The sequence below is a fragment of the Lygodium microphyllum genome, chromosome 30 (genome assembly GCF_053477565.2).
Source record: "Lygodium microphyllum isolate KBCC chromosome 30, Lygodium_microphyllum_v1.1.10, whole genome shotgun sequence".
Taxonomy (NCBI): domain Eukaryota; kingdom Viridiplantae; phylum Streptophyta; class Polypodiopsida; order Schizaeales; family Lygodiaceae; genus Lygodium; species Lygodium microphyllum.
This window is the reverse complement of record NC_141164.1, coordinates 44,042,927-44,065,381: the sequence shown is the minus strand read 5'-3', so window position 1 is coordinate 44,065,381 and position 22,455 is coordinate 44,042,927. Positions and strand designations below refer to the sequence as shown.

The window sequence follows — 22,455 nt, the reverse complement described above, 5'->3', positions numbered from 1 at the left end:
CAAACACACAATACATACAATGAGAAGCTCCCTCAATGATACAAGAAGAGAGATGGAGACGAAAAGTTTTCTTTCTACTTTTTCATATAATACACAACATAAAGGAAAGTGGCCTACTAAGTCAAACAATGCATAACTAACTATACTAATTGACTAGTGTTATAATTATACCAATTGTAGGTAGGTGTAACTAACCAAATACAATAAGTAATTATGATCATGTGAGGATCATAATGACCACCAAAGTGTTAAAGTGTAGACATGTTGACCCATCTAACCAAGTTGTCCATCATCAATGTCTGCATGTGTTGAGCTTGCCATCTTAATAGAACAATTGTTGCATGACCCAAGAGAGGGAACCCAACAACATGTAAGAAAAGTGTTTGTGCAAGATCCCGCAACCAAGGTGGTATTGATAAGAGTCATCATTGCCTCATGGAGGGGTGCACAACGCATCAAGCATGGTAATGGTGACACCAATGAGGCGGCATGGTGAAAAGCTGGTAATCAATGCTTTGATGCACTACCTGACAACCCTACAATGGCGAAGACAAGAAGGGCCTGGTGATGAGCCCAAGAGCTTGTGGGATGGGGCTACCATGGCAACGATGCACATGGACAACCACAACGAGGCATGATGGTATGGATGATGGGTAATAATGCATGCAATGTGGCAACAACTCCTCGCAAGGTGATGTGGTGAGGCGACAAGATGGCCGTGAGCAGACAATATTGATAACAAGCATGATGATGGGCTTGAGACAGCAACCCATGAGACAGGGAGGGGGAGGGGGGCTAGTTAGGGCTCTCCTCTAAAAAGGAAGAAGATAATGCTGCCTTTTTTTTAAATTACACTCAGACAAAAAGGATTTTAAAAATGGGATTTTAGCCCCTATTCATGTGCAAGGCCTCATAATACGAAAACAGGTTCATTCATGCACAAGAGATGGTTCTTCAATATCTCCATTAAACCCTTTATTTTCTTTCCCATGGGGTGAGTCCCCCTTTCACATGTGCATTGCACCTTGTACTACAAAAATCATGCTTAATAATTTTTTTCCAATTATTTCTTACAACAAATGTTTAAGGGTATTTCATCTTCATTTCATGTTCCTAACAAGTAAAAAATGTTTAATCGTTTAAACTTCAACTTATTATCCATGTGACAAATCACAGCACAAAATCTCATTTTTATCCAACAAAATATGAAATCCAAGCATTTAACATCAACCAATGAAAAACAAAAACTAACTATTCATGTGTATTTCAGAGTTGGCACATACGCACCCTCTCCTACTCCATGATGCTAAGTGCGTAAGCGACTTCGTGTGGCTGAAGTATCCTTAGTTTCAGCAATGGTCCCCATGAGCTCAACATTGGGACCGTTGGACACAACATAATGCACTTAATCACATGGGTACCTCTCACATAGCCTACCTAGTAGTGAATCCTAACAACAAAACAAGATCTACCATTTGTAAATAAAAGAATGACTCGATGCTTGGTGTGTAGTGAGTGCACTTACCTAATCTCATTCTAGTTCTAATACCTTGAATAAACAATGTTTCATGATCCATGTGTGTTGCCCCATGCTCACTTTCTTACTTCCATTCTTGCACAAACCATGGAGAGGAGTCATTAATGAAGAGATAGATGATAAGTAGAGAAGAAAGAGAGCTTCTCGTTGCACATTCCTCACACTCTCAACCTTGCACACTTACACTCAACCTCACAACTCACCATGTTGGGATGGAGAAGAAGGGGAGAAGAATGGTGGAGCTTCACTCCTTGTCCCTCACTCTCACTCACTCCCTCTCCTTCACTCTCATACAATGAGGCAATAGAGTAGCAAGAAGATAGGGAGCTTGAGTTTGCACACACATGAATAGCCTTCTTCATTAGACCTCATCCTTTTTATTCACATTTTCTATTATTTCTCACCCTCACATGCATTCTACCCATTTCCATGGACTAAGGCTTGGTCATTTGAAGATGTTGTAGTTAATAGAAAACCATCCATTTTTGTATCTTAATACGTTAAAAATTTTGGGGAATTTTGAATACCCCAAAAAGTTTTATACCTCCCTAAATATTGTGAAATTTCAACACACTACAAGAAAAAACGATATGTTTAGGACCTATCTCAAGATTGGGTCCACTGAATTCTTCTTAAATGGATTATGAGATGAATCTATAGACTCATCTTACTATATACTAACGTCCCACTTGATTTAGTAGGACTTCTAATTGAGCTATGAACATGGCTAAAACAACATCATCTAAGATTGAAAATATGTTCACTATCAATTGACAAATCCATGTTAAACCTAAAACTAGGATTGAGAACTGTCCAACAACCAAATTTAAACCTGTTTGATTATATATCCTTTTCATTTGCAAAACCAAGTATCCAGTTATGTTCCATATCGTTAGAAATCCAAGCCTCGTCATGTTCTTCATGACCATGTGGCACAATTGAGCATGCCATCCTTCTCTAGCCACCATTATCACACTTTTTTCCCTACATTCTAAAAACATGTGAAAGGCCAATTCCATCCCCTATGTGGTAGAATCAGCATATTATAAGACCACACAAACATATATCCATGGTCAAAAGTTTCACTATACATACAAGTCCTTGTTAAACTTCAAGAAAGGTTGTTGCTTTTCAAGTCTCCATTACCAATCATTGCTTTCCCAATCTTCATCACCAATTGTTGCATTACATTTGTTCCAATGTTTCTATCCTAGTTGTTCCATTACTCCTTGACCTTGAGGATCAAGAAACCATCATCAATTTTATTTTGAAAAAGAGAAACTATCATCAATCGTCCTTCTAGGTTGGACCTCATGCAAGGGAGCTCCATGAAGAAAACGAAAGGCCTATTTGTGTAGGATGGTCACTCTGGGGCAATGTAGACCATTCAAATGTCCTTATCTCCACTTGTAGTAGCCATTAATGTTCCTCAAGAACTTAGTGTTGTTGCCATTATAGACGAGGATAATCCCATCAATGTAACCATCTTCTTAAGCATTCTTATGCAGTCTTAAAGCCATTCTTGGATAAAGAATCACTAAGGAATTTTTATCTACATAAAATAGTCAAATAGATAGCACAAGAGAAAGGTCACTATAAATAGGAACACCCTTCCTTTTGACTCGTTGCACAAAGACTAGCAAGGTGTTAATGATCATGCTAAGTAACTATGCTTGCTTATTGTAAGTTTTGCATGTCTTGTCTATAAGCCTATTTCACCAACCTTGTCTCACCATTTGTACCCAACAATCTAAGCATTACAAATCTAGCATTCTAGCAAGAATGTCAATCAATGTTCCTTAATCATTTCCAAACCAAGTTAGTAGTTATACTCTACAAATTAGGGATGTGTAATCCACAATCTTCCTTGCAAGCCCTAACTTGTTGCCAACTAGCGTAAGTGCCATTGCTACTTGTCATATCTATTCCCTAAGAAATCTAAATAGTATCTCCAATTAATCCCATGAACACTTGCTAAAAAGGAAAATTGATGCTAGAAATATTGTAAAGGATTGCAAAATGTGTTTGATCGTCAAAAGATATCAAGTAATGTCCAAGACCAGAGTCATTTTGCAAGGACTAACAAAATGAAATCCTACCCCACCAAACTACGTCCTATGCTTAATTCAAATTCCTAATGTCATTCAACATGGTCAATGGATGCCAACCTTGCATGTTTGTTAACCACCTCAAAAAGTCATTTGATTTTCCTAATCTCATCTATAAGGGTACAATCCTATTAAACTTTTTTAAAAAGATCAAAACATCTATTTTTTTATTAATAGGGGGTCAAAAATGATTGCAAACAAGAAGGGGGAAAGATGGCACTTATGCCAACTTGACAATTTTAGCATGAAAGGCTCGTGCAAATATCCCTTAAAGCATGGAGGGGGCAATGCATTTGAGAACAAAGTACTTACCATTCCACAAAAGCCTATTGCACTTATTTTGTTGACATGAAAAGACAATGCCCAAGACCAAAACCCAATTTTGCAAGGACTAATAAAGTAAAATCCCAACACACCACTTGTAAGCTTTCCACAAATCCATTTTTATCATTACAATTTTTTTGCACTGCAATATTTCATGGTCCCCTCTTATGAGAATCTCCTGCGAGATAGTGGCATGTGCTTTTCTACCACATACAAAGCCAAACTATTTCCTTTGCTGAAGTTCAATTGGTAACGCCATTCAACATGGTAATAGGATGCCGACCCTCACATGTCTCTCTTCCATTGACCACCTTACACAACTATCCAATTTTCACCACCTCATCCATAAGGATATGATCTTGGCTGCAAATATCACAAGACTCCTGAAACAGTTCAACTCATAAACCATCACAGCTAGGTACCTCTTTCTTTAATTGTGGCTGCCATCTCTACCAAATGCCTTGTTGTAAAAATCCTTGGAACTAGTAAACCATCACAATTAGGTGCCTTGTTCTTCATTATGAAGGCCATCTCTACCAAATGCCTTGTTGCAAAGGAGCCTTGCAAACAGACTCTCTCTACCAAGTGTCTTGCTACAAGGCCGTGAACTCTTGAAGAAATGGTTGCTTATTCCTATTAAACAAAAGTGAGTGATCAAATATTGCAACTTTGTACTAAAGATGACATGCATTTGAAACACTTGTAAACATCAATTGTTGTATGCTCATTGTCAGTATTATCCTAGTAAACTTAAGGAAGCAATTGGAGACTAGCTATATGCTTTTCCTTGGGAACAACACTACAATCACATCAGGCATTGTTATCTACAATTTCTTCCTAACATTGAAGAAGACTAATGATGGACAATCTCCAGTGCTCAACTATCAAGAGAGACTTTCTTGTTAACGATCTCTCTCAGCTTCTCCTTCCAATCTTTAGCTCAAACATAACACCCTATTTGTTCTGCACACCTAATTGACCAACTACATTATGTTCTCTCCGTTCTATAACTGCTTGGGGCACTCTCTTGTGAAAAGCCATGGTTTCCATGCGTGTAACATGGCATCAGTGAGAACAAGGAAGATTTTGCTCCATGCATCAATTCAAACCATTTTGCATTCTAAGTTGAAGAATATATGCATGCTCAACTCTACAATCCCTAATTATACAAATTCTATGACTTCCCTTGGGGCTTGCTAGCAACAAGGCACAGATTGATTTCATTCTTATTTCATAGAAGTACCTTAGAGAGATCCAAACCGCACATGATAAAAGGACAATAGCACTAGGATAAGCCCACTGACCAGGGCAACATATTAAAAGCCCACCTCAGCAACAAAGTATCCAATCCCTCTTACACCCAACCCAACAAGAACCTAAAAGAATCCTTTTCCCATAAAAATGAGATGGATCAAACTAAATTGAGGCTGGAGCATTGTTGGAAGCCATTTGAAAACTCGGCTTCTACAAGAAATTGACCCATTTAAGTCCATGGACATACTTGCAGTTTCAAAATCATTTGAACAGAACGACCCAATAGGACTAACAGCAGCCTTGAGATCACTCTTAGGATTCCCCAGCATGGCTGGAATCCATGCATCAATCATAGTTATGGGAAACTAGGAAATGGAAAGAACAGAAACAGAAAGGGAAATGGAAGGACTGTTAAATTTCGCATAGTTTCAAATAACTATTTATTTGCTGTTTCCAGAAACTGTTGGGATGAGTTTACAGGTGGAAATGCAAAAAGAAATGGGGGTAGAAATACAAAGGGTAAAACAGAGAAAAAGTGGGGTTTCAACATTTACTGAATGAATGGTATTCAAACAGCTAGGTCAGAAACTTGGACATATTACCGGTTGGCTGAGTTTCAAAACTAATAATATGAAATGTGTCTAACTTTAAGCACCTTCATTAGTTTGCTGATTATGCCCCTAAGAGGCGCACACAACTGCAGATCATTTGGAAACTAGAATTCAATTCCCAGATAGACCATCATAAGCTGCTGCTTTAAAATCTCAGAGCACACCCCATTACCTGAAATTCACACATTACTAACGAAATACATCAAATGCACCTCTCCACAATAACGTAGTTTTCAAGTTTATACATGTTACGAAGGATCAACACATCACATACTTGCACAACCTGAATAAGCGCCCACTAATCATCTCAGAAAGTTACCCCAACTGGGGATCATGATAACCTTTTTAAAAGCACTGGTGCATTATGATAGGGCAAACCTTTCATTACAACTTGCACCATGTCCTAAAGAAATAATGCCTCTCCACTTGCAATGGCCATCATTGAAGCATGCTGCGACAAGGGTAACAACTGCTGCTTCACTTTCATTAGCCATCACAATGCCAGTTTGAAAATCCTTCAATTTGAGGAAAATGGCAGTTTTCTACACTGGTGTTATTCTTATTGATTGTATGAGCAGCTATCATGGAGCCAGTATGGAGACCCTATATCACTCTGATGGAAGCCATAACTTTGGTCTTATACAAGAGAAAGATCACCAGAAGGTGTAGATCTTTTCACCAGACTCGACCAGAAATCATTTGTTTCAGCTATAACCTTCAATGCATAATCCTGTAACAAGAAATCAATGTGAACAAAAAGTGAAATATTCTGCAAAAACACACGCACTCGCACACGCATACAGAGGCTGCAATAACTTTGATTCTGTTTCAACCCATGCTTGGAAATACTACTACCAAAATGAATGGCATCTTTTAAAAAATACGAACAGATGAACCATGATACAGGGAGTCTGCTACTGAAAAAAAACCTGCAAAATGAATCTACTAGTGGTAAACCTGACAATATGAATTTCCTTGGACACAAACTTATATGATACAATGATGCAGTGCAAAAGATAGGGCTGGAATTCTGATCCTGATATATGGTTGTGAGACAAGCATCAAGAGTTTCTGTAAATGGACCACGAGGCAGGCAAAAGAAGAGCTAACTGATGTTTCCAGGTATTGTACCACAGTTTGGAGCCAAAAAGACTTCCGAAACTGCCATAGCATATCTGACAGTTAAGGGGAAGTAATACTACAGGTCAGAATGGTTTCATAGAATCAAAAAGCTATTCAAGGATTAAAAACATGCCAAGCTACAAGAGATTCTGCACACCAAAACGCCATATCACAACTCACCAGAAAAAGCCCTCACAATATCCTTTTGAAACTCACCTTTGAAACCAAAAACAATATGTACACAAAATACCGCACTAGAGATAGCCACTAATGAGTAGTTACAAGTATGGTGGACCCATGAATGGGTAAGAACGATAAAAGTGCACAATTTCTCTTAGTAGTCCTGCATAATGTCTGGTCATCTCTTGCCTCCGAGCCTCAATTTGATTTGGCTGAGGACATTTGGAGCTCTGACATTGTCTGTCATTCTATCGGTCCTAGACACTTTAGGTGAAGGTGACACAGATGCATTTCACTTGTGACATGGTGGACATTTTGTCTTTGGGCGGGCTGCTGACCTTGGCATCCATATTTTGGGTCTAGCCAACTATTTACCAGTTGTGGCTTCAATTTGCCTATTTACAGCTAAAGATACATAAGCTTCGTTAAAACAGCCCCAAAACATGCTTAATTAATGTACTAAACCTTTTTATTAAAAAGAAATATGTTCCTAGAGAGAGTCTGTCTCATAAACACACACCCTACTGGGAGGACCCAAACTTTCTACAAGTAGACATACTACCTTACATCCAGCCTTAATCTCATTTTTGAAGTTTGCGGGTGCCATATCTCCCCTGTCCACACCCCATTCGTAGAGAGGATATCTCAACCAGAGCTGCCCACCATTTCTGTCTACCACTTGGCACAAGCTGTTCAGCCTTCCTCTACTGTTTACCGAGATTCACAACCTGTTCATCACTCTACCCAACTGGCAACTGCAGACAAAGGCAGGAACAGCATGCATCACAACCTACAGCTGTCGTACAGCCTGCCCTGACGTCGCCCAACTGCCACGTGGCAATCTACTACTGTGTTTTTGCTAGATTGCTGCCACCCAGCCTGTTTCAACTACTGCAGATCTGCATTTTGTTGCCAAATTGTTCCACACAACTGCAACATTATCGTTACTGCTACCGCCTGCATTTGCAATTTCTGCACAGTCTACTTCCTGTCTGACACTAATCCAGCTTCACATAGCTGTGTCTGCTGCTGTCAGACACGTCTGCAGCCACGTGCTGCATTTCAAGCTCCATCATAGTATGAGACACTCTCCAGCTCATCATCTTTGCCCCAATCATTGAGACATGAGAGTTTGAGGTTCATTATTCTTCAATGCAATAATGTGTTTGCTACATTGAGCATTGAGTTATGTGCAGTATTCATTCATCATCATTCACTGTGTTAATTGTCTCTGACTTACACTAATCCTAACTATGTTTCTTCATCAATCTGTGTGTTTGTCATACGATTGTGTTGTGTTTTCTATGTTAGCACCCCTCACTCTACTCGTTCATCATTCAGCCAACCCTCCTCATTCTTGTCTCACCCCCCCGCCTCCATTTGGTGCCTACACTAATACTCCGAGCTGCATGTTGGGGCCAACTATTGCAACTTTGAATCATTCAATCTTTCACTAGTTTGTTCCTTCTCTCTCCTATGATTCTTCCAATCTCCTCAATTCACTGTGTGTCCACTTTCCTTTCCATTGTGCACTCTCACATGGTATCATTCACTTTGGTGGGAGCTAGAGTCCACCAAAGAGGAACATCTATCTGTGCATTAGCCAACTACACATCAACATCAAAGCTGTAGATCTGAGTTTTCTTGTCTGACAATGAGCGGCCGCCTGTTTACAGCCACAGAAGCTGCATCTTCTCCATCGGACTCCATCCATGCTGCATTTTCTTGCTAGCAGCAATTTTTTACAGCTATGCAACTTTTTTAAGTTCATTGCATGCTGCATTTTCTGTTTTGCAGCATCCATCAATGTTGGGTAACATCAATTCTGGCTAATACAGCTGTGTCCAAGGTCTTCATTGCTACATTTCCTGCTGGGACAGCCTTTTGAGGCTATGTTTCTATATGCAACAACCTCTACCCCTGACTTCCTTGGTGGCTGACTCTTCCCCCACTCTTACAATTCGGGAGTGTTATCCATTTGCATGGTGGACCTCTATTTTGGCGCTTTTCAACTAGCACAGAGCCCTCCCCCAAGGTTGAAATTTGGGATTGCCTACTCACTTGGTCAGCACAAGAACCCTCTCCCAAGATCGAGTATGGGCATGTTATGCATACCTAGATGGTTGATTCTCCTTTTGCTCTTCTAACTAAGGGATGTCAAGCCTACCGTCATCATCCGCTTACATCATTTTTGTTCTCAATGCTGCAAAAAGACCAACATTAGACCCTTCTCCTTCGGCATCAACGTCCATGGCTGAGAGGGGATTTCTACCCTTTCTTGGTATTTACATGTTTCAGCATTGTCTTCAACATCAACCCCCCTTCCCTATTATACCTACCCTTTGCATAACATGACTATCATCATCTTTGTAAAAGGGCGCTTGGGCAAGTGAACAATTTTTCCATGAGGGACACTGTCAAAGTGGCACCTTGCTGAATACACATTCTCATCACGTAACATTCATCTATGCATCTCATAGTATAGAGTGCCCCTAAGCTATTTCCACCGGCAACTCTCTTAGCATCATACCTCCATACCTCTTCACCACTTTCTTACTTCATCATCAACACCCTGGATGGGTGGTTGGGATAGTCCTCTGTTGTGTGATGTTGGATCTAACCATCCCTTTATTTTCCCCATGGGCACAGCTACTCTACAAAAAAATAAAAGGCAAAGTTCAAAGTTGTTGTACTGCCTCTGCAAGTCCTGTAGGCAATTGGGCAGCTGACAAGCACCCTTTGTCCAATGCCTTGACCTCTCTAGGTTACCCTTTGGGCTCCCGATGTAAGATAACCATTGCCTCTGTAGTATTGGTAGGTCCTTGGGCACCCTCTGTTTGATGCCTTGATCTCTCTAAGGTAACCTTTTGGGCTCTCGAGGTAAGATGACCATCGCCTCTCTAATCTTAATAGGTTCTTGGGCAACCAACGTGCACCCTTGGCCCAATGCCTTGGTTGCTTTGGGGTGGGACACCCCAAAATATAATGGGCTGAGCTATGCTTGCAATTCTAGTTTTGGGCTTAAGAGGGGGCGTTAAGCTAAAAAAGATATGTGACACATTAAATCTTCATTAGCTCTTTAAAGCAACCCCAAAACTCAAATTTTATTGAAGTTTCTATGTCCCATAAGGAAATGCCCAAACTTTGGAGCATCCGCATCTACAAATAAAAGACTGCCTAGCCGCTCAATTTATCCCTTGTTTTGCAAGTTACCCAACTCTTCCCAACCCCCATCCATCAAGCACCTCATTCAATCTACTACCATGGTCATCTCCCGCCATCTCTCTTCAACCTAGCGACTCCTACAAGCTACATTTTGCCCTATCTTGCTGACGCCATCATCATCTACAGCAAGTCATTTTGCGCTTTTCAATACTTTTCTTCATTAACCTTTTCTCTAATTAGGGGTTAGAGCACTTAGGATCCCTCTTCGGTGGACAACAGTGAACTGACATCAACACCTCCCTTAGCCTACTCCCACAAGAGCCACCAACTGTTAGATAGCTCTCCCTTTGAGCATTTTGTATACTCTTTTCTTCATTTACAGCATTCATTCATTCACTTTAGAGTTCTCTTTCTTCTTTGTTTGTGTTCTTATGTTTTGTGTTTTGCATTTGTGTTTGAGTTCTCTATGTTTCAATCATGGTCATACACTCAATGATTTCTTTTGCAAACCCTAGCATATCTCCACACACTCCACATTCCTTAGTCTCATGACTTGTCCAGGATCTGACAGGTGTTAGAGGGTCAGCTCTTGTGCAGGCAGGTCAGATAGGACAAAAGCTGGGCAAGTAGGCAGACAAACCAGGCAGGCAGTAAGCCGGCTGGCCAGGTAAACAGACGGGCAGCAATCAGACGGTTCACCAGCAGTCGATTGCCATCAGCAGTGTGCACAGCATTTATTGCTCCGATAGCAACTTGGCCCAAATTTCCATGTTGACCTGGCTGCATTTGTTGCCTATTTATAGGCTGCCTTGTGTGGTTTACTGTTGTTATATGCAGTTTGTGGGTGAGAGATTGTGAGGTTTGCTGAAATTGATGCATACACACTGTCTTGTACATATTCTGCTCTCAGTTTTCAGTCTTCAGTATTCTCACTCTCCCCCCCCCCCCCCCTCTCTCTCTCTCTCTCTCTCACTCATGAACAAGTGTATATTAATGTGTGGAAATATTTGCACCAGGCCTTCAGGCCAAACAAACAGAAAGGATACGAGTCTCACATCAGGCCTTCTGGCCAGCCATGAAAATTCTGTCAAGCACTGGTCAAAGCCAAAAGGCTACTATTACATAGCATACAAATATCATGCAGACTGAAGAATTGGAGTAGAGCGAATAATATCCAGCCAAGAAGCAGCCACATTAGGGAAGGCCACGTCTACTGAGATCATGGAAGAAATCGGTACTAGGTTAAATCTACATTAGGGATCCATGCTTCACAAATTAATAATAAACTCTCAAGACAAGAATAGGATACTAGATAGACAGAATCCAATAACTAAAGAGAATCCAAAAAAAGTAAGTCTCTCATCCAAACTCTTGAGCCCTCATGAGTCATTACTCATCATCATCACAATGTTCAACCTAACCCACCTTTATAAAAAAAAAACCCACATTTTTAACCAACTCAAAGAGACGCATTTCTTTGCTGCTATGTTCCACACCAATGGGATATCCCAGGTGCCTCATGATATCTCCTTTGGAAACAACTCCTCCTTGCCAGCCCAATTGTTGCAAATCTCTCTCCGTGCAAGAGATCAATATCGACCTTTTAGCATTAATATGAAGGCCCAAGGCCAAACCAAACAGCCTCCAAACCACCATCACCCGATCGGCATTAGTTCGATCAGACCTAAGAAACATAAAGGAATCATCTGCCAAAGATTGACCCAGAAATTGAGACCCACTGGGAAGAGATAAGCCAACAATCTCCCCATCCTCAACCAACTAATCCAACAAAGAAAGCATGGGTTGAGTGACCAATGAAAACAATAAAGGACTAAGAGGGCATCCCTAACAAAGAAAATGAGATAAAGCAATCTCTTCCATGACTCCCCCATCAAGCACCACATGTGCCATTGCATCTTGACCAATAGTATCAATAAGAGAACTCATGCGGGGACCAAGGCCCATGGTAGACATCAATCGTCGCATGAAAGACTAGCTAACATGATCGAAAGCCTTTTCAATATCTAACTAGATCATAATTACTTGTTGGCCAAAGGCTTTGGCATAATCAATCCCCATTTGAACATTCAAAATATTATGCATGATGTTCCATCCCTTAATGAACCCATTTTAACAAGGATGAATGAACTGTAGAAACACTTTCTACAGTCTATTGGCAACGACTTTGGAAAAGATTTTATATACTAAACCCATAACTGAAATGGGCCTCCACTATTTAAAGTGGATGGGGGAGGAACTTTGGGCAGCAAAAGAATAACTGCAATTTTCCAATCTTTAGGCAAGGTTCCAAATCTCCAGACATGTTGGCAAAGGCGAGTCAATAGGTCCTTAATCTATTCCACATTGGCTGAAAACAACTCATTAGGGAGGTCATCCCAACCCAAACATTTCCTTCGAGGCAAATGGTATAGCACTTCCTTCACTTCTTCCTCTGTGATATCTACTTTCATCAATTATCTATAGTATTAAAGGCACATCTGAATGATGGATGTGTCAGAAGTGGTGCAGCAATGGAAGCGTAAACATAAGCTGTAATAAACTGATGAAACACAAGACAAAAGAGAAAGGGAAAGAAAAGAACACAATACAGATGAGAACTCGCATGCATGCTCGGGAAATAGAATCCATATATCAAACACGAGACTGTCGCATGCATCAGTGAGTCACTAGCTGCCTGGGCACCGGTGCCGGCTCCTCTCTCCACAGGAACTCCAAGTGGTGAACTCGCATTGCTTCTGTACTGATTCATGTCTTGGTATATGGATTCCATTTCACAACCATACATCTGAGTTCTCATCTATGTTGTGTTCTTTCTTTCTCTCTCTCTTTTGTCTTGTGTTTCAGCAATTTATTACAGCTTATGTTTACGCTTCCACTGCTGCACCACTTCTGACATGGTATCAAATTTCAGGATTTGTGTTTCTACTGTGTTTTCTTGCTGATTTTAGGACTATTTTCACCTTGTTGATTAGGTGGCTGCTGCTCTAACCAGGGGACCTGTTTTGCCTGCGTTTTTTGCTGACATCAGCATCTGTACAGCTTGGGTGTCTGTTTCAGCCTGCATTTTGGTGTCTCAACATCTCCTCCTAGTTGGGCGCTTGCATTGTCAAGCCGTTTTTGCTATTTTTTGCAGTTTTTCACTGATCTCTTGACCTTTTTACAACAACTTTTGTCTTATTTTCATCAATTTTGGGTTATATCGTATGTGAACTCTTGCTTTTTGCAACCTGTGCTCGTGTTTTGGCTGCATTCCCTCTCCAAATACCTTCTTTTCTCTACTTATTTTCTAAATCCTCTACAGATGGCTCCTCCATGCACATCCACAGATGACAAGCTCCATGGACCTTATTATTACACGTGGAGTGCGGTGATGAAGACCTGGTTTATCTAGAAGCGGTTATGGTACGTGGTTGATGGAGCTATGGCACGTCCTCAACAGCCTTCTCTTATTCCATCTAATTTTGATGAAGACAACCATGAGGAGGCAATGCTCACATGGGATTCGGATGATGCCCGTGCTTATTCGGCCTTACTTCGGTGTATTTCCAAAGAAGTACTACCAACGGTCACCTCCTACAGGACAACTTCAGACATATGGTCGAAGTTGCAATTGATGTACAAGGCTCCTTCCACCATGCGGACCGTTACTCTCTATGGCCAGCTCCAGCAGCTGAAGTTTGAACCCAAAGATACAATTCAAACCTTCCTACTTCGAGTTACCCAACTCCAGGACTAGCTTCGCACTATGCAGTCTGCCCTATCAGAGGCACATCTTGTTGGTACAGTACTCTACAAGCTTCCTCGGGAGTTTGATGGAGTGGCGAATGCTTTACGGGTGCAAACATCTACGACTCGTGCCAATTTTCTTCATATGTCCTCGATGCTACTTGAGCATGAGGCTACTTTGAGACAACAAGAGAGGCTTCCGTCACATTATGGAGGTTCCGATGAGACTCTTGTAGCTTCACAGAGGGGTTTGAAGATGAAGAAGTCGAAGGCCCAATGTTACCACTATGGCAAGAAAAGTCATTTAAGGAAGGACTACAAAGAGTTAGCAACTTCCAGGAAGAAAAAGGAGCAGAAGACGAAGCGAGCTGTGGACTCCTCCGACAAGTCCTCTGCCTCAGATTTCGATTCCAACCCTCCAATCAAGAAGAAGTCCAAGGCGCGGAAGGGATCTGCTTCGGCTCGTGGGAAGGGGTTGGTGGCCCCTCCCTTAGCTGCTTTCTAATGATGGTGATGAGGTCATCCCTCACGACTCTCTAATGCCAGAGAGGCAGTATGGGAGGGTAGTGAAATGGGGTCGCCGCACCTCATCTATATCTCTATACAGATGCACAAGATCCAGAGAGGAACATCCCTAACGCATCGACCGCAGTCTGGCAGGTACAAATCCTGGAGTTGGGATTGACATCCAAGTTTATGATGGGCTGGTTACTTAATAGAGAGCGGGTAGCTTTTGTCTGGAGCTCACATGAGGGGACACTTTGGCGGGTCTGGCCAAAGAAGATGAATCCATGGTCATTTATGCACTGCGGCATTGGAGACAGGATGGTCACGTGTACTACTTCAAAGGCATTGTTGACAAACATTGAGAGCTGCTATGATCTTCTCTATCTTCACGACATCCACATCAGGTTCTCTCCGAGGCACCTTAGTGATGGCTTGCGCACCCACTGCTTGGGTATCCATGGTTCTACTCTAGTGGACATTGTTGTGTGTACTATGATGCGACATTATCATTGTATATTGTATTGTATCAGATCACCCATGATCTGAGAGAGAGTGTTAGCAAATTAGTTAGTTCATGGTTGAGTCTATACTTGTGGTACAACAAGCTGGGCTAGGAGCTTATTTAGGCATTTTATTTGCTATCATTTATTGTGGTTTGGCATTATCTGCAACCAGTCGGCAAGCATTTAATATTGGCCGACCAATCATATTTTTGGCATTTATTTGCCCTATTTATTGTCAAGCTCCCTCCTCATTCATTCATCACCTAACAGTTTTTAGAGAGAGGAAGCATATGCCAGTGCCTCCACAGCCAGTGACACATTGCTTTTGTACTAATCCATGTCTTGGTATATGGATTCCATTTCCCGAGCATACATCTAAGTTCTCATCTGTATTGTGTTCTTTCTTTCCCTTTCTCTTGTCTTGTGTTTCAGCAGTTTATTACAGCTTATCTTTACGCTTCCATTGCTGCACCACTTCTACCAAGATGTAGACTCAACAACCATTTTCCCTTGCTCATTTATTCTGAGCATATTTCTAACGTACACAAGCAAAAAGTGATGACACTGACAATTACTATCATGCAAAGTATCCAAACGAGCCAACAATTTGAACTTAGTATATTCTTCCTCTCATAGAGCTGAACTCTACATTTCAACCATTCAAAGCATGTGGCCCAGTCATCAGAATTGTCCCATACTGAGCAAATGTTCCAACAGAGAGTGCAGATACTGCAATTCAACATGAAAAACAAAGGCATGTTGAATACCATACTGTCGAGACAAGACACGTGCATTATCCCCAAAAACAGGCCATGCATCAAAACCCCCAAACAAAACCTACATGCTATACTGACTAATCAACTGCTACATATACCTTAAAAAATGATCATTCAACAGAAAGGGCTAATTGAAATGCAAAGGCAAGCAGGCAAGCAGGCAAGAAGAGCCTTGAACCCGGCAGTGATCCGAAAGGATGTGATGCCTCTCCACCCACATGTCAATCTCTACTAGAAAAAAGAAATCACTCTGGCAAATGTACATTTATCAAAATGGGCCCAAGTTTCCAAATGCTAAAGAAATCGGTATGTAAACCCAAACTCATAAGGATGTAACCACAACCACATATCCTGTTTCAAAGCTAAGGCAGCCATAGCATCCCATGCTTGACACTCAAGACCATCCATCACAGAGTGAGGCAAAGTCGCTTGTTCCATAGATATGCAAACATTAAAATTACCCATAACAAGCTTCTAACGAGCCATGGAAAGGGACTACAAGTCATCCCAAAGCTGACAACGGGCTCAACCTGTGTTAGATACATGTACCATGCACACCTACCAACACAAGACCTCCCCCTCATACATAATCTCCACCACCAAGAATCTACCCCAAACATCCTAACAAACCACTAAAGACTGGAGCAAAGACCAAACAACCAACATAACTACACATTTATGAGGAGCCCGCCCACTAAAGAATACCATAAAGCCCTTATAAACATAGTTGGAACCATCCAACAAGTGCTACTTATGCTCCACCGCACAAAAAAAAAAACAATTACTAGCAAAAACAGCCCTCCACAATCTATACTGCTTGCAAGCCAATGAAACCTCTTTGACATTTCATAAAGCGAGTTTCATGATGAACAGAGAGGAAAATATCTATTATATCACCGCCTTCCCTTTTGCATCCACCGATTTAGCAACCTGAAATTGTTGAGCTAAAACACACTTTTCAGCTAATTAGCATTCTTAAACAGCCCCAAAACACATTTAATTAATGAAAAACCCTAAAAAGGGGAGCGGTCCGAGAAAGTTTCAGTGGCCTCCCAAAAACCCTAATTTTTGGGGCGCCCTTCCACATCTAGACAGGCTACCCCCATTCAGCCTCATTCTATCTATGTAGGTTTCACACTCTCCAGTGCAGATTTCAGCCATCTGTCTACCTCCACGTGGCTGTCCAGCCGTCACAACTATTGCCACCTCTCCCTCCAGTCTCACAGTGCCCCGACTCCTTCCAACTGTCGCCCACTGTCAAGCGCCATCTCCCAGTCTATGTTTGGCCTCCAGCTGCCGTCGCCACCATCTCCAACATCAGCGACATCCTACAGCCTGCATTTGCATCCTTCTGGAACCGCCTAATGTCATCTCGCCACTCTACAACTGTCACCTCTGTCTCTGGCAGCCCTTGGTGTCAGTGTTTTGCAGTTTTCTCTCTTCACACTCTGACTGGTAGTCACAGACTTGGAATCCATCTCTGGTGGACGTCACACTCTGACATTGCTCTGCCCTTGAGCACACTGCACACTCTTACATTCATTACAGCATTCATTCACTTCAAAGTTGTGGTCTCTCTCTCCCTTCTTCTGTTTGTGTTTGAGTTTCTGTGTTTGAGTTTTGAGTTTTGCATTTAGGGTTTGAGTTTTGCCCTCTGTGTCTGCGTCTCTCTCTGTGTTTTTGTCGTGGTTGTACACTCTGTGTGTCCTAAGTGCAAACCCTAGCAATTTTCTTCACAGAAATCTCTACATTTCACTACAAATCACATCCACAAGATCTACCCTCTGCAATCCAACAATTAATACACGGGACGGGAATTGATGTTGCTGGAGCATGGAATGCATCCCAAGAGGGCAACCACCTGCCACGTGCATCAAACCTCACAGTAGAATCTAAGGCACCTTTAGCAACCACTGCAGTAGCAGACACGAGACGGTTGAGGTTTAGAGTAGAATCTCCTAGAGGAAGTATGATGTTTAAACACATAAACTCAAGTTTCATTAAATACCTAACCCTAACCGACAAGACGCGACTCACCAGCAACCCCAACTCAAAGGGAACATGTATTAGCAAATCCATGCAAACTAGGAGGTGCAAGGGAGGAATAGATTGTTGTGGCACAGCTTACAGTTCACTCTTCCGCATATCCATCTCAAGATCCAACCCATGCTATAAGACATCTAGAGCATGATCACATTCAGAGACAAAATGGCCCAACTCGCCACATTTAAAACAATGTCCAACAAAAGATTCCCATTTTAGCTCACAAACCAATGTATGCAACCTTGGCGCCTCAAAGTGAATTTTATTAGGCCAAGGTCTTTCAATATCCCAAAGCATGCAAGCTCTATTCGTGTTATAGGAGGCCAAGAAGGGCTCCACAAGACTTAACCAAGCGAGAGAAGCCACCAAAGGTGAAAGAAAATCAACCACTTCTACCCAAATCGGGCATGCATACCTGCCTAAGAATATCTTGAAATTCCTCCATGCGTCTCCATAGAACATGTACCAACTAGCCATCCAAAAATAGAGGGAAACACTGCATTATCCGTGCTTGGGCATCTGAAGAACAAAAGAGGATCTCAAATAAATGTTTCACGCCATCATAAATCTCTTGAACAAGATGGGCCTGCACTTGCCCTAAATTATCAATCTGACATGCCACATCATTTGACAGCATTGATTGCAGCCATGCTCTAAAAGGGGGAGTCAAAGGAATCCTTCCCGTAAAATAAAAGATGACTGCCTACTATTTCTGTCCCCATGACAACCACCACCACAAGATCACCATCCGATAAAGAACTTGATTTTCCTTCATTTGCACAAGTATAATCATTGATCAAATTATTTGCACTGACAAGCATATACTGGAGAGAACTCATTGGACTGTGAGCAAGGCGTGCACATATCTTGTTGAGACATCTCACCTTCGTACATGTACCCCTACCCCTGCAAAGGAGGGGAACCACCCTACTACGAGGGTTCCAAAACAGTTGCATCTTTAGGATCCAACAGTATCTTATGATGCTTGCCTACTTCAATACCTTCAGCATCCTCAGGAATGTCCTCAACACTCTCTCTCTCTCTCTCTCTCTCTCTCTCTCTCTCTCTCTCTGTGTGTGTGTGTGTGCGTGCGTGTGTGTGTGTGTGTGTGCACACGCGCGCACATGCGCGTGCATGCATTTCACCTTCTGTCTCAGCCTGTGCATCCGCTTCCACATGACTGCACTCACACAAAGGGCATACTTCTACAAGGCACACTTTGAAGCATGCAACCAGGTGGGACCAGAATGCAATCAGCCTAGGTCTTTGTTGGGATGGATCTGCATTGGTCAATTTCAGCATTTATCAACATGATATTCATCATTGCTCAGCCTATTTGTGAATCCATCATCATGATAGATGTATCTTCATCATCTTGAACACATATTCTCACTACACTACTGCTATGTACCCTGTATTGTCCATTTGTACTCTAGATTGTGAGGGTTCACAGATTCTTGTGTAATCTCAACCAACTCGTTCTTTACTTTATTTTGAGGTGTGTGTGATTGTGAAATTGGCAAAGTTGTGCATGAGGGGTGCTATTTTCCATTTTAGGTAACCTTGAAAATGGTGGCTTCAGTCTGATGCAGAAATTCGCAAATTCTTGTAGCTTGCAGTCAAGGAGAAGTGTTGTCTCAATTTCTAAACTAAACTGTAAACATATTCGCTCACAACAAGAATGTGCTGTATGTGATTGCAAATGCAAAGATTAATCAATGCCGATAGACCTATCATCAAAACCCAATCTCAAATGAAAGGCTTTCCTACAGATAGGGGTGTCTAAGCAACTGCTTTAATGTATGCCCACCTTGCCAGCTGCCTTGTTGCCAAGCCCAAACTTGTTAGCAGGTTTTCCATCAGGAATTTTATAATCTCTGAACCAATCTCTGATAGCCGTTAGAGTACCCTGCAAATTCAGACCAGATTAAGAAATCTCACAAAATTCAAGGGAAAAACCGTTGAGTATAAGGAAGCAGTGACACAGCACCGGAAAGTGATCTTCAACATCTTTAGCGTCATTCACAAGGCCAGCTTTTGGGTCATCAGCAGAAATAGCAATAACCTTCCAGTCAAGCTCACCCTCATCAATCATGGCCAAAACAGCTAAAGGTTTCACTTTGAGAACTTCACCAATCTCAGCCCTTCTTTCACCAATTTCAACAACATCCACTGCTCCAGGCAACATCAAGTCCAGGTAAATGAATGTCCAGAAGGATACATGGTCCTAGAGTTATATCTGTAAGGAAAAATAATTGCTGCACCTGGGTCATTGTCACCAAAAGCTCCTTCAACTTCTGCATTAGAATGCAAGGGATCTTCCCAAGTTTGTGGCAGCAATCCATAGTTCCAGTTGATATTATACCTACACAGAGCAACTGCCAGTGATCACCATATGTTGATGAGGTAAAACAGCACACTCGCCCTTGTTCCTACCAGCAGTCTTTGTAAAGACAGAGACATATAGGATGCATTTGAGAATAAGCCAGCACATACGGGTAAAAGCGAAGTTTCCCTTTCTTTGTGTCTTGCTTTATTGGAGTGTAAGGTTCTTCTGTGGCAACTTCCATTTTTGCACTGCTTTCTTTAGGAATTTCCACTACAAAATTAAGCAAACCATCGCCAGCTTGCAGCGGAATATCATGCCATGGAGAAACCTGTAAGTCAGGGAAGTTTTATTATGAACAAAAAGCAAATCTATAATTTGCAAAAAAGTAGCAATTGAATCACTGCTTCCCAAGCCACCACCATGCTCATCTGCTGGTCCGAAAAAATATTACATTCTGCAGATCCATAAAGATTGGGTAATGCTAGTGCACCCTACTATCCATCATACAGCTCTTTGCTACCAAGGTGATTTAGTTTCCAAATGTTCCAAAACGGGAGAAGAAAAGGCCTATGCCAGTGATTAAAGTCCATAATCAGCCACTACTTTTTCTTTAGTTTCACTTTAGTTCAGCCACTTACTGGCTTCTGGTTGAAATGAGACAGTCCATAAAGTTTGGATAATGCTAGTGCACCCTACTATCCATCGTATAGCTCTCTGCTATCAAGGTGACTAAGTTTCTCAATGTTCTGAAATGGGAGAAGAAACAGCCTATGCCAATGATTCAAGTCAACCACAGCTTTGCTTTAGTCTCACTTTAGTTCAACCACTTAGGATGAAATAAGACACAGAGATAATTAGAAACTTACTTTGAATATGAGGCATGCAAGATAATTCCACTAAGTAGTTGCCAAATTTACACATGGACGATCACTATCCTGTACTCAATTGGTGCATCACTAACAGCTACCCATGCGTAAACTGGCAGGCTTTACATACCTTGCCGTCTCAACCTTGGTCCCCCTGGGCATATTTCCACCTAATCGAGTTGTACACGTATGAAGTAAGTACTCATCCAATCAAGTTCTTGACCTCATCTCTTCAACCAGGCATGCTTGTTAAAGAGCAGTAAAAACGCATCTTGCACTAATGATTTCCATCCTGTACCTCAGAGAGTTCATAGCATTATATCACTGAATACATTGCATGCAGCGAGCTACAGCACACGGGAACTATGAACGATCATCCCCTCTCAAGCTCCCTGACCATGCTTGATTCACGCACAATCCCTCAAAATGTTGCTATTTGTTCACAAAGATCAGTTCTGAGGAAGGCGAAATAGCGTAACACCTGCACAATCCACATAGCAAGCTACAGCATGCAGGAGCTATTTTTGAGTGATCCGACGTTCCTGCCCTTCCAAACCCCCTGATCAAGTTTAATTTTCGCAATTGACTACCATTGTTCAGACAAAGAAGTTCTGAAGTGCGGCAAGAGACTATTTGTACCTTCTTGCCTGCATCGTCAAAGAAGAAAACGCGATACTCTAAGGTGTCCGGCTTGCCTTCTTCTTTGACAGCGTACTTGGAGGGCTTCACCGCAGTCATTTGACATCTCGGCGAGGCGAGGGAAGTAAAGCGAGAGCTTGTGCGAATGTGGCCTGAGAGCGGCGATGCCAGCTTATGGCTGCCGAGGACAAGGGGGTGGGAAGGGGGGTGAAGGAGAGCTCGCATCGCCACAGCCATAGCCAGACCGAGAGACAAGCGGCAGTGTACTGTGTTGAGTTCTTTAGTGAGAGAAGAAGAAGGATCAAAGGGGGGTTATACAAACATGGTGGTGGTGATTGATGATGGAATGGGGTCCCAGCTTCCTTCTGAAGTCCATTCACACCGAATATCCTTATCGCCTGCCCTCACGTTGATCCGTGACCACCTTATTAGGGCATCTACATTCATGCATGTGAAGGGCTCCAAGTTATAAAGTTGGGCTCCATGAATCCTAAGTAAAAGCCCTTTCCCATCAACGTCTCTCTCACCAAAACCAAGGTTTAGTATTAGACTATTTGCAAATATTTTTGTAATGCAGTACTCATATTAGATAAAGGCAAAGTAATTACATCTAATTATGCCTCAAGCATTAGCCAAAATATCATCAAACCTTACTACGCTTCTTCTACACAACCTTGTACACATAACGATCACACCAAAGGATGGAGATAGAGTCCATGGGTCACAAAATCTTCTCTTGCCAAA

General features: G+C 41.8%; 1 protein-coding gene across 1 annotated transcript; it reads right to left on the bottom strand.

Annotated features, from left to right (window-relative positions):
• Positions 1-6,020: 6,020 nt before the first annotated feature.
• On the bottom strand, positions 6,021-22,031 carry PPA6 (pyrophosphorylase 6). Its single transcript, XM_087672377.1, has 6 exons — positions 21,712-22,031; positions 20,374-20,534; positions 20,142-20,242; positions 19,868-20,049; positions 19,688-19,786; positions 6,021-6,564 (listed from the first exon to the last, which is right to left on the bottom strand). The coding sequence occupies exons 1-6, from the start codon at positions 21,946-21,948 to the stop codon at positions 6,472-6,474; spliced, it is 873 nt and encodes a 290-aa protein (XP_087528503.1). The 5' UTR covers positions 21,949-22,031; the 3' UTR covers positions 6,021-6,471.
• Between the last annotated feature and the right edge of the window lie 424 nt (positions 22,032-22,455).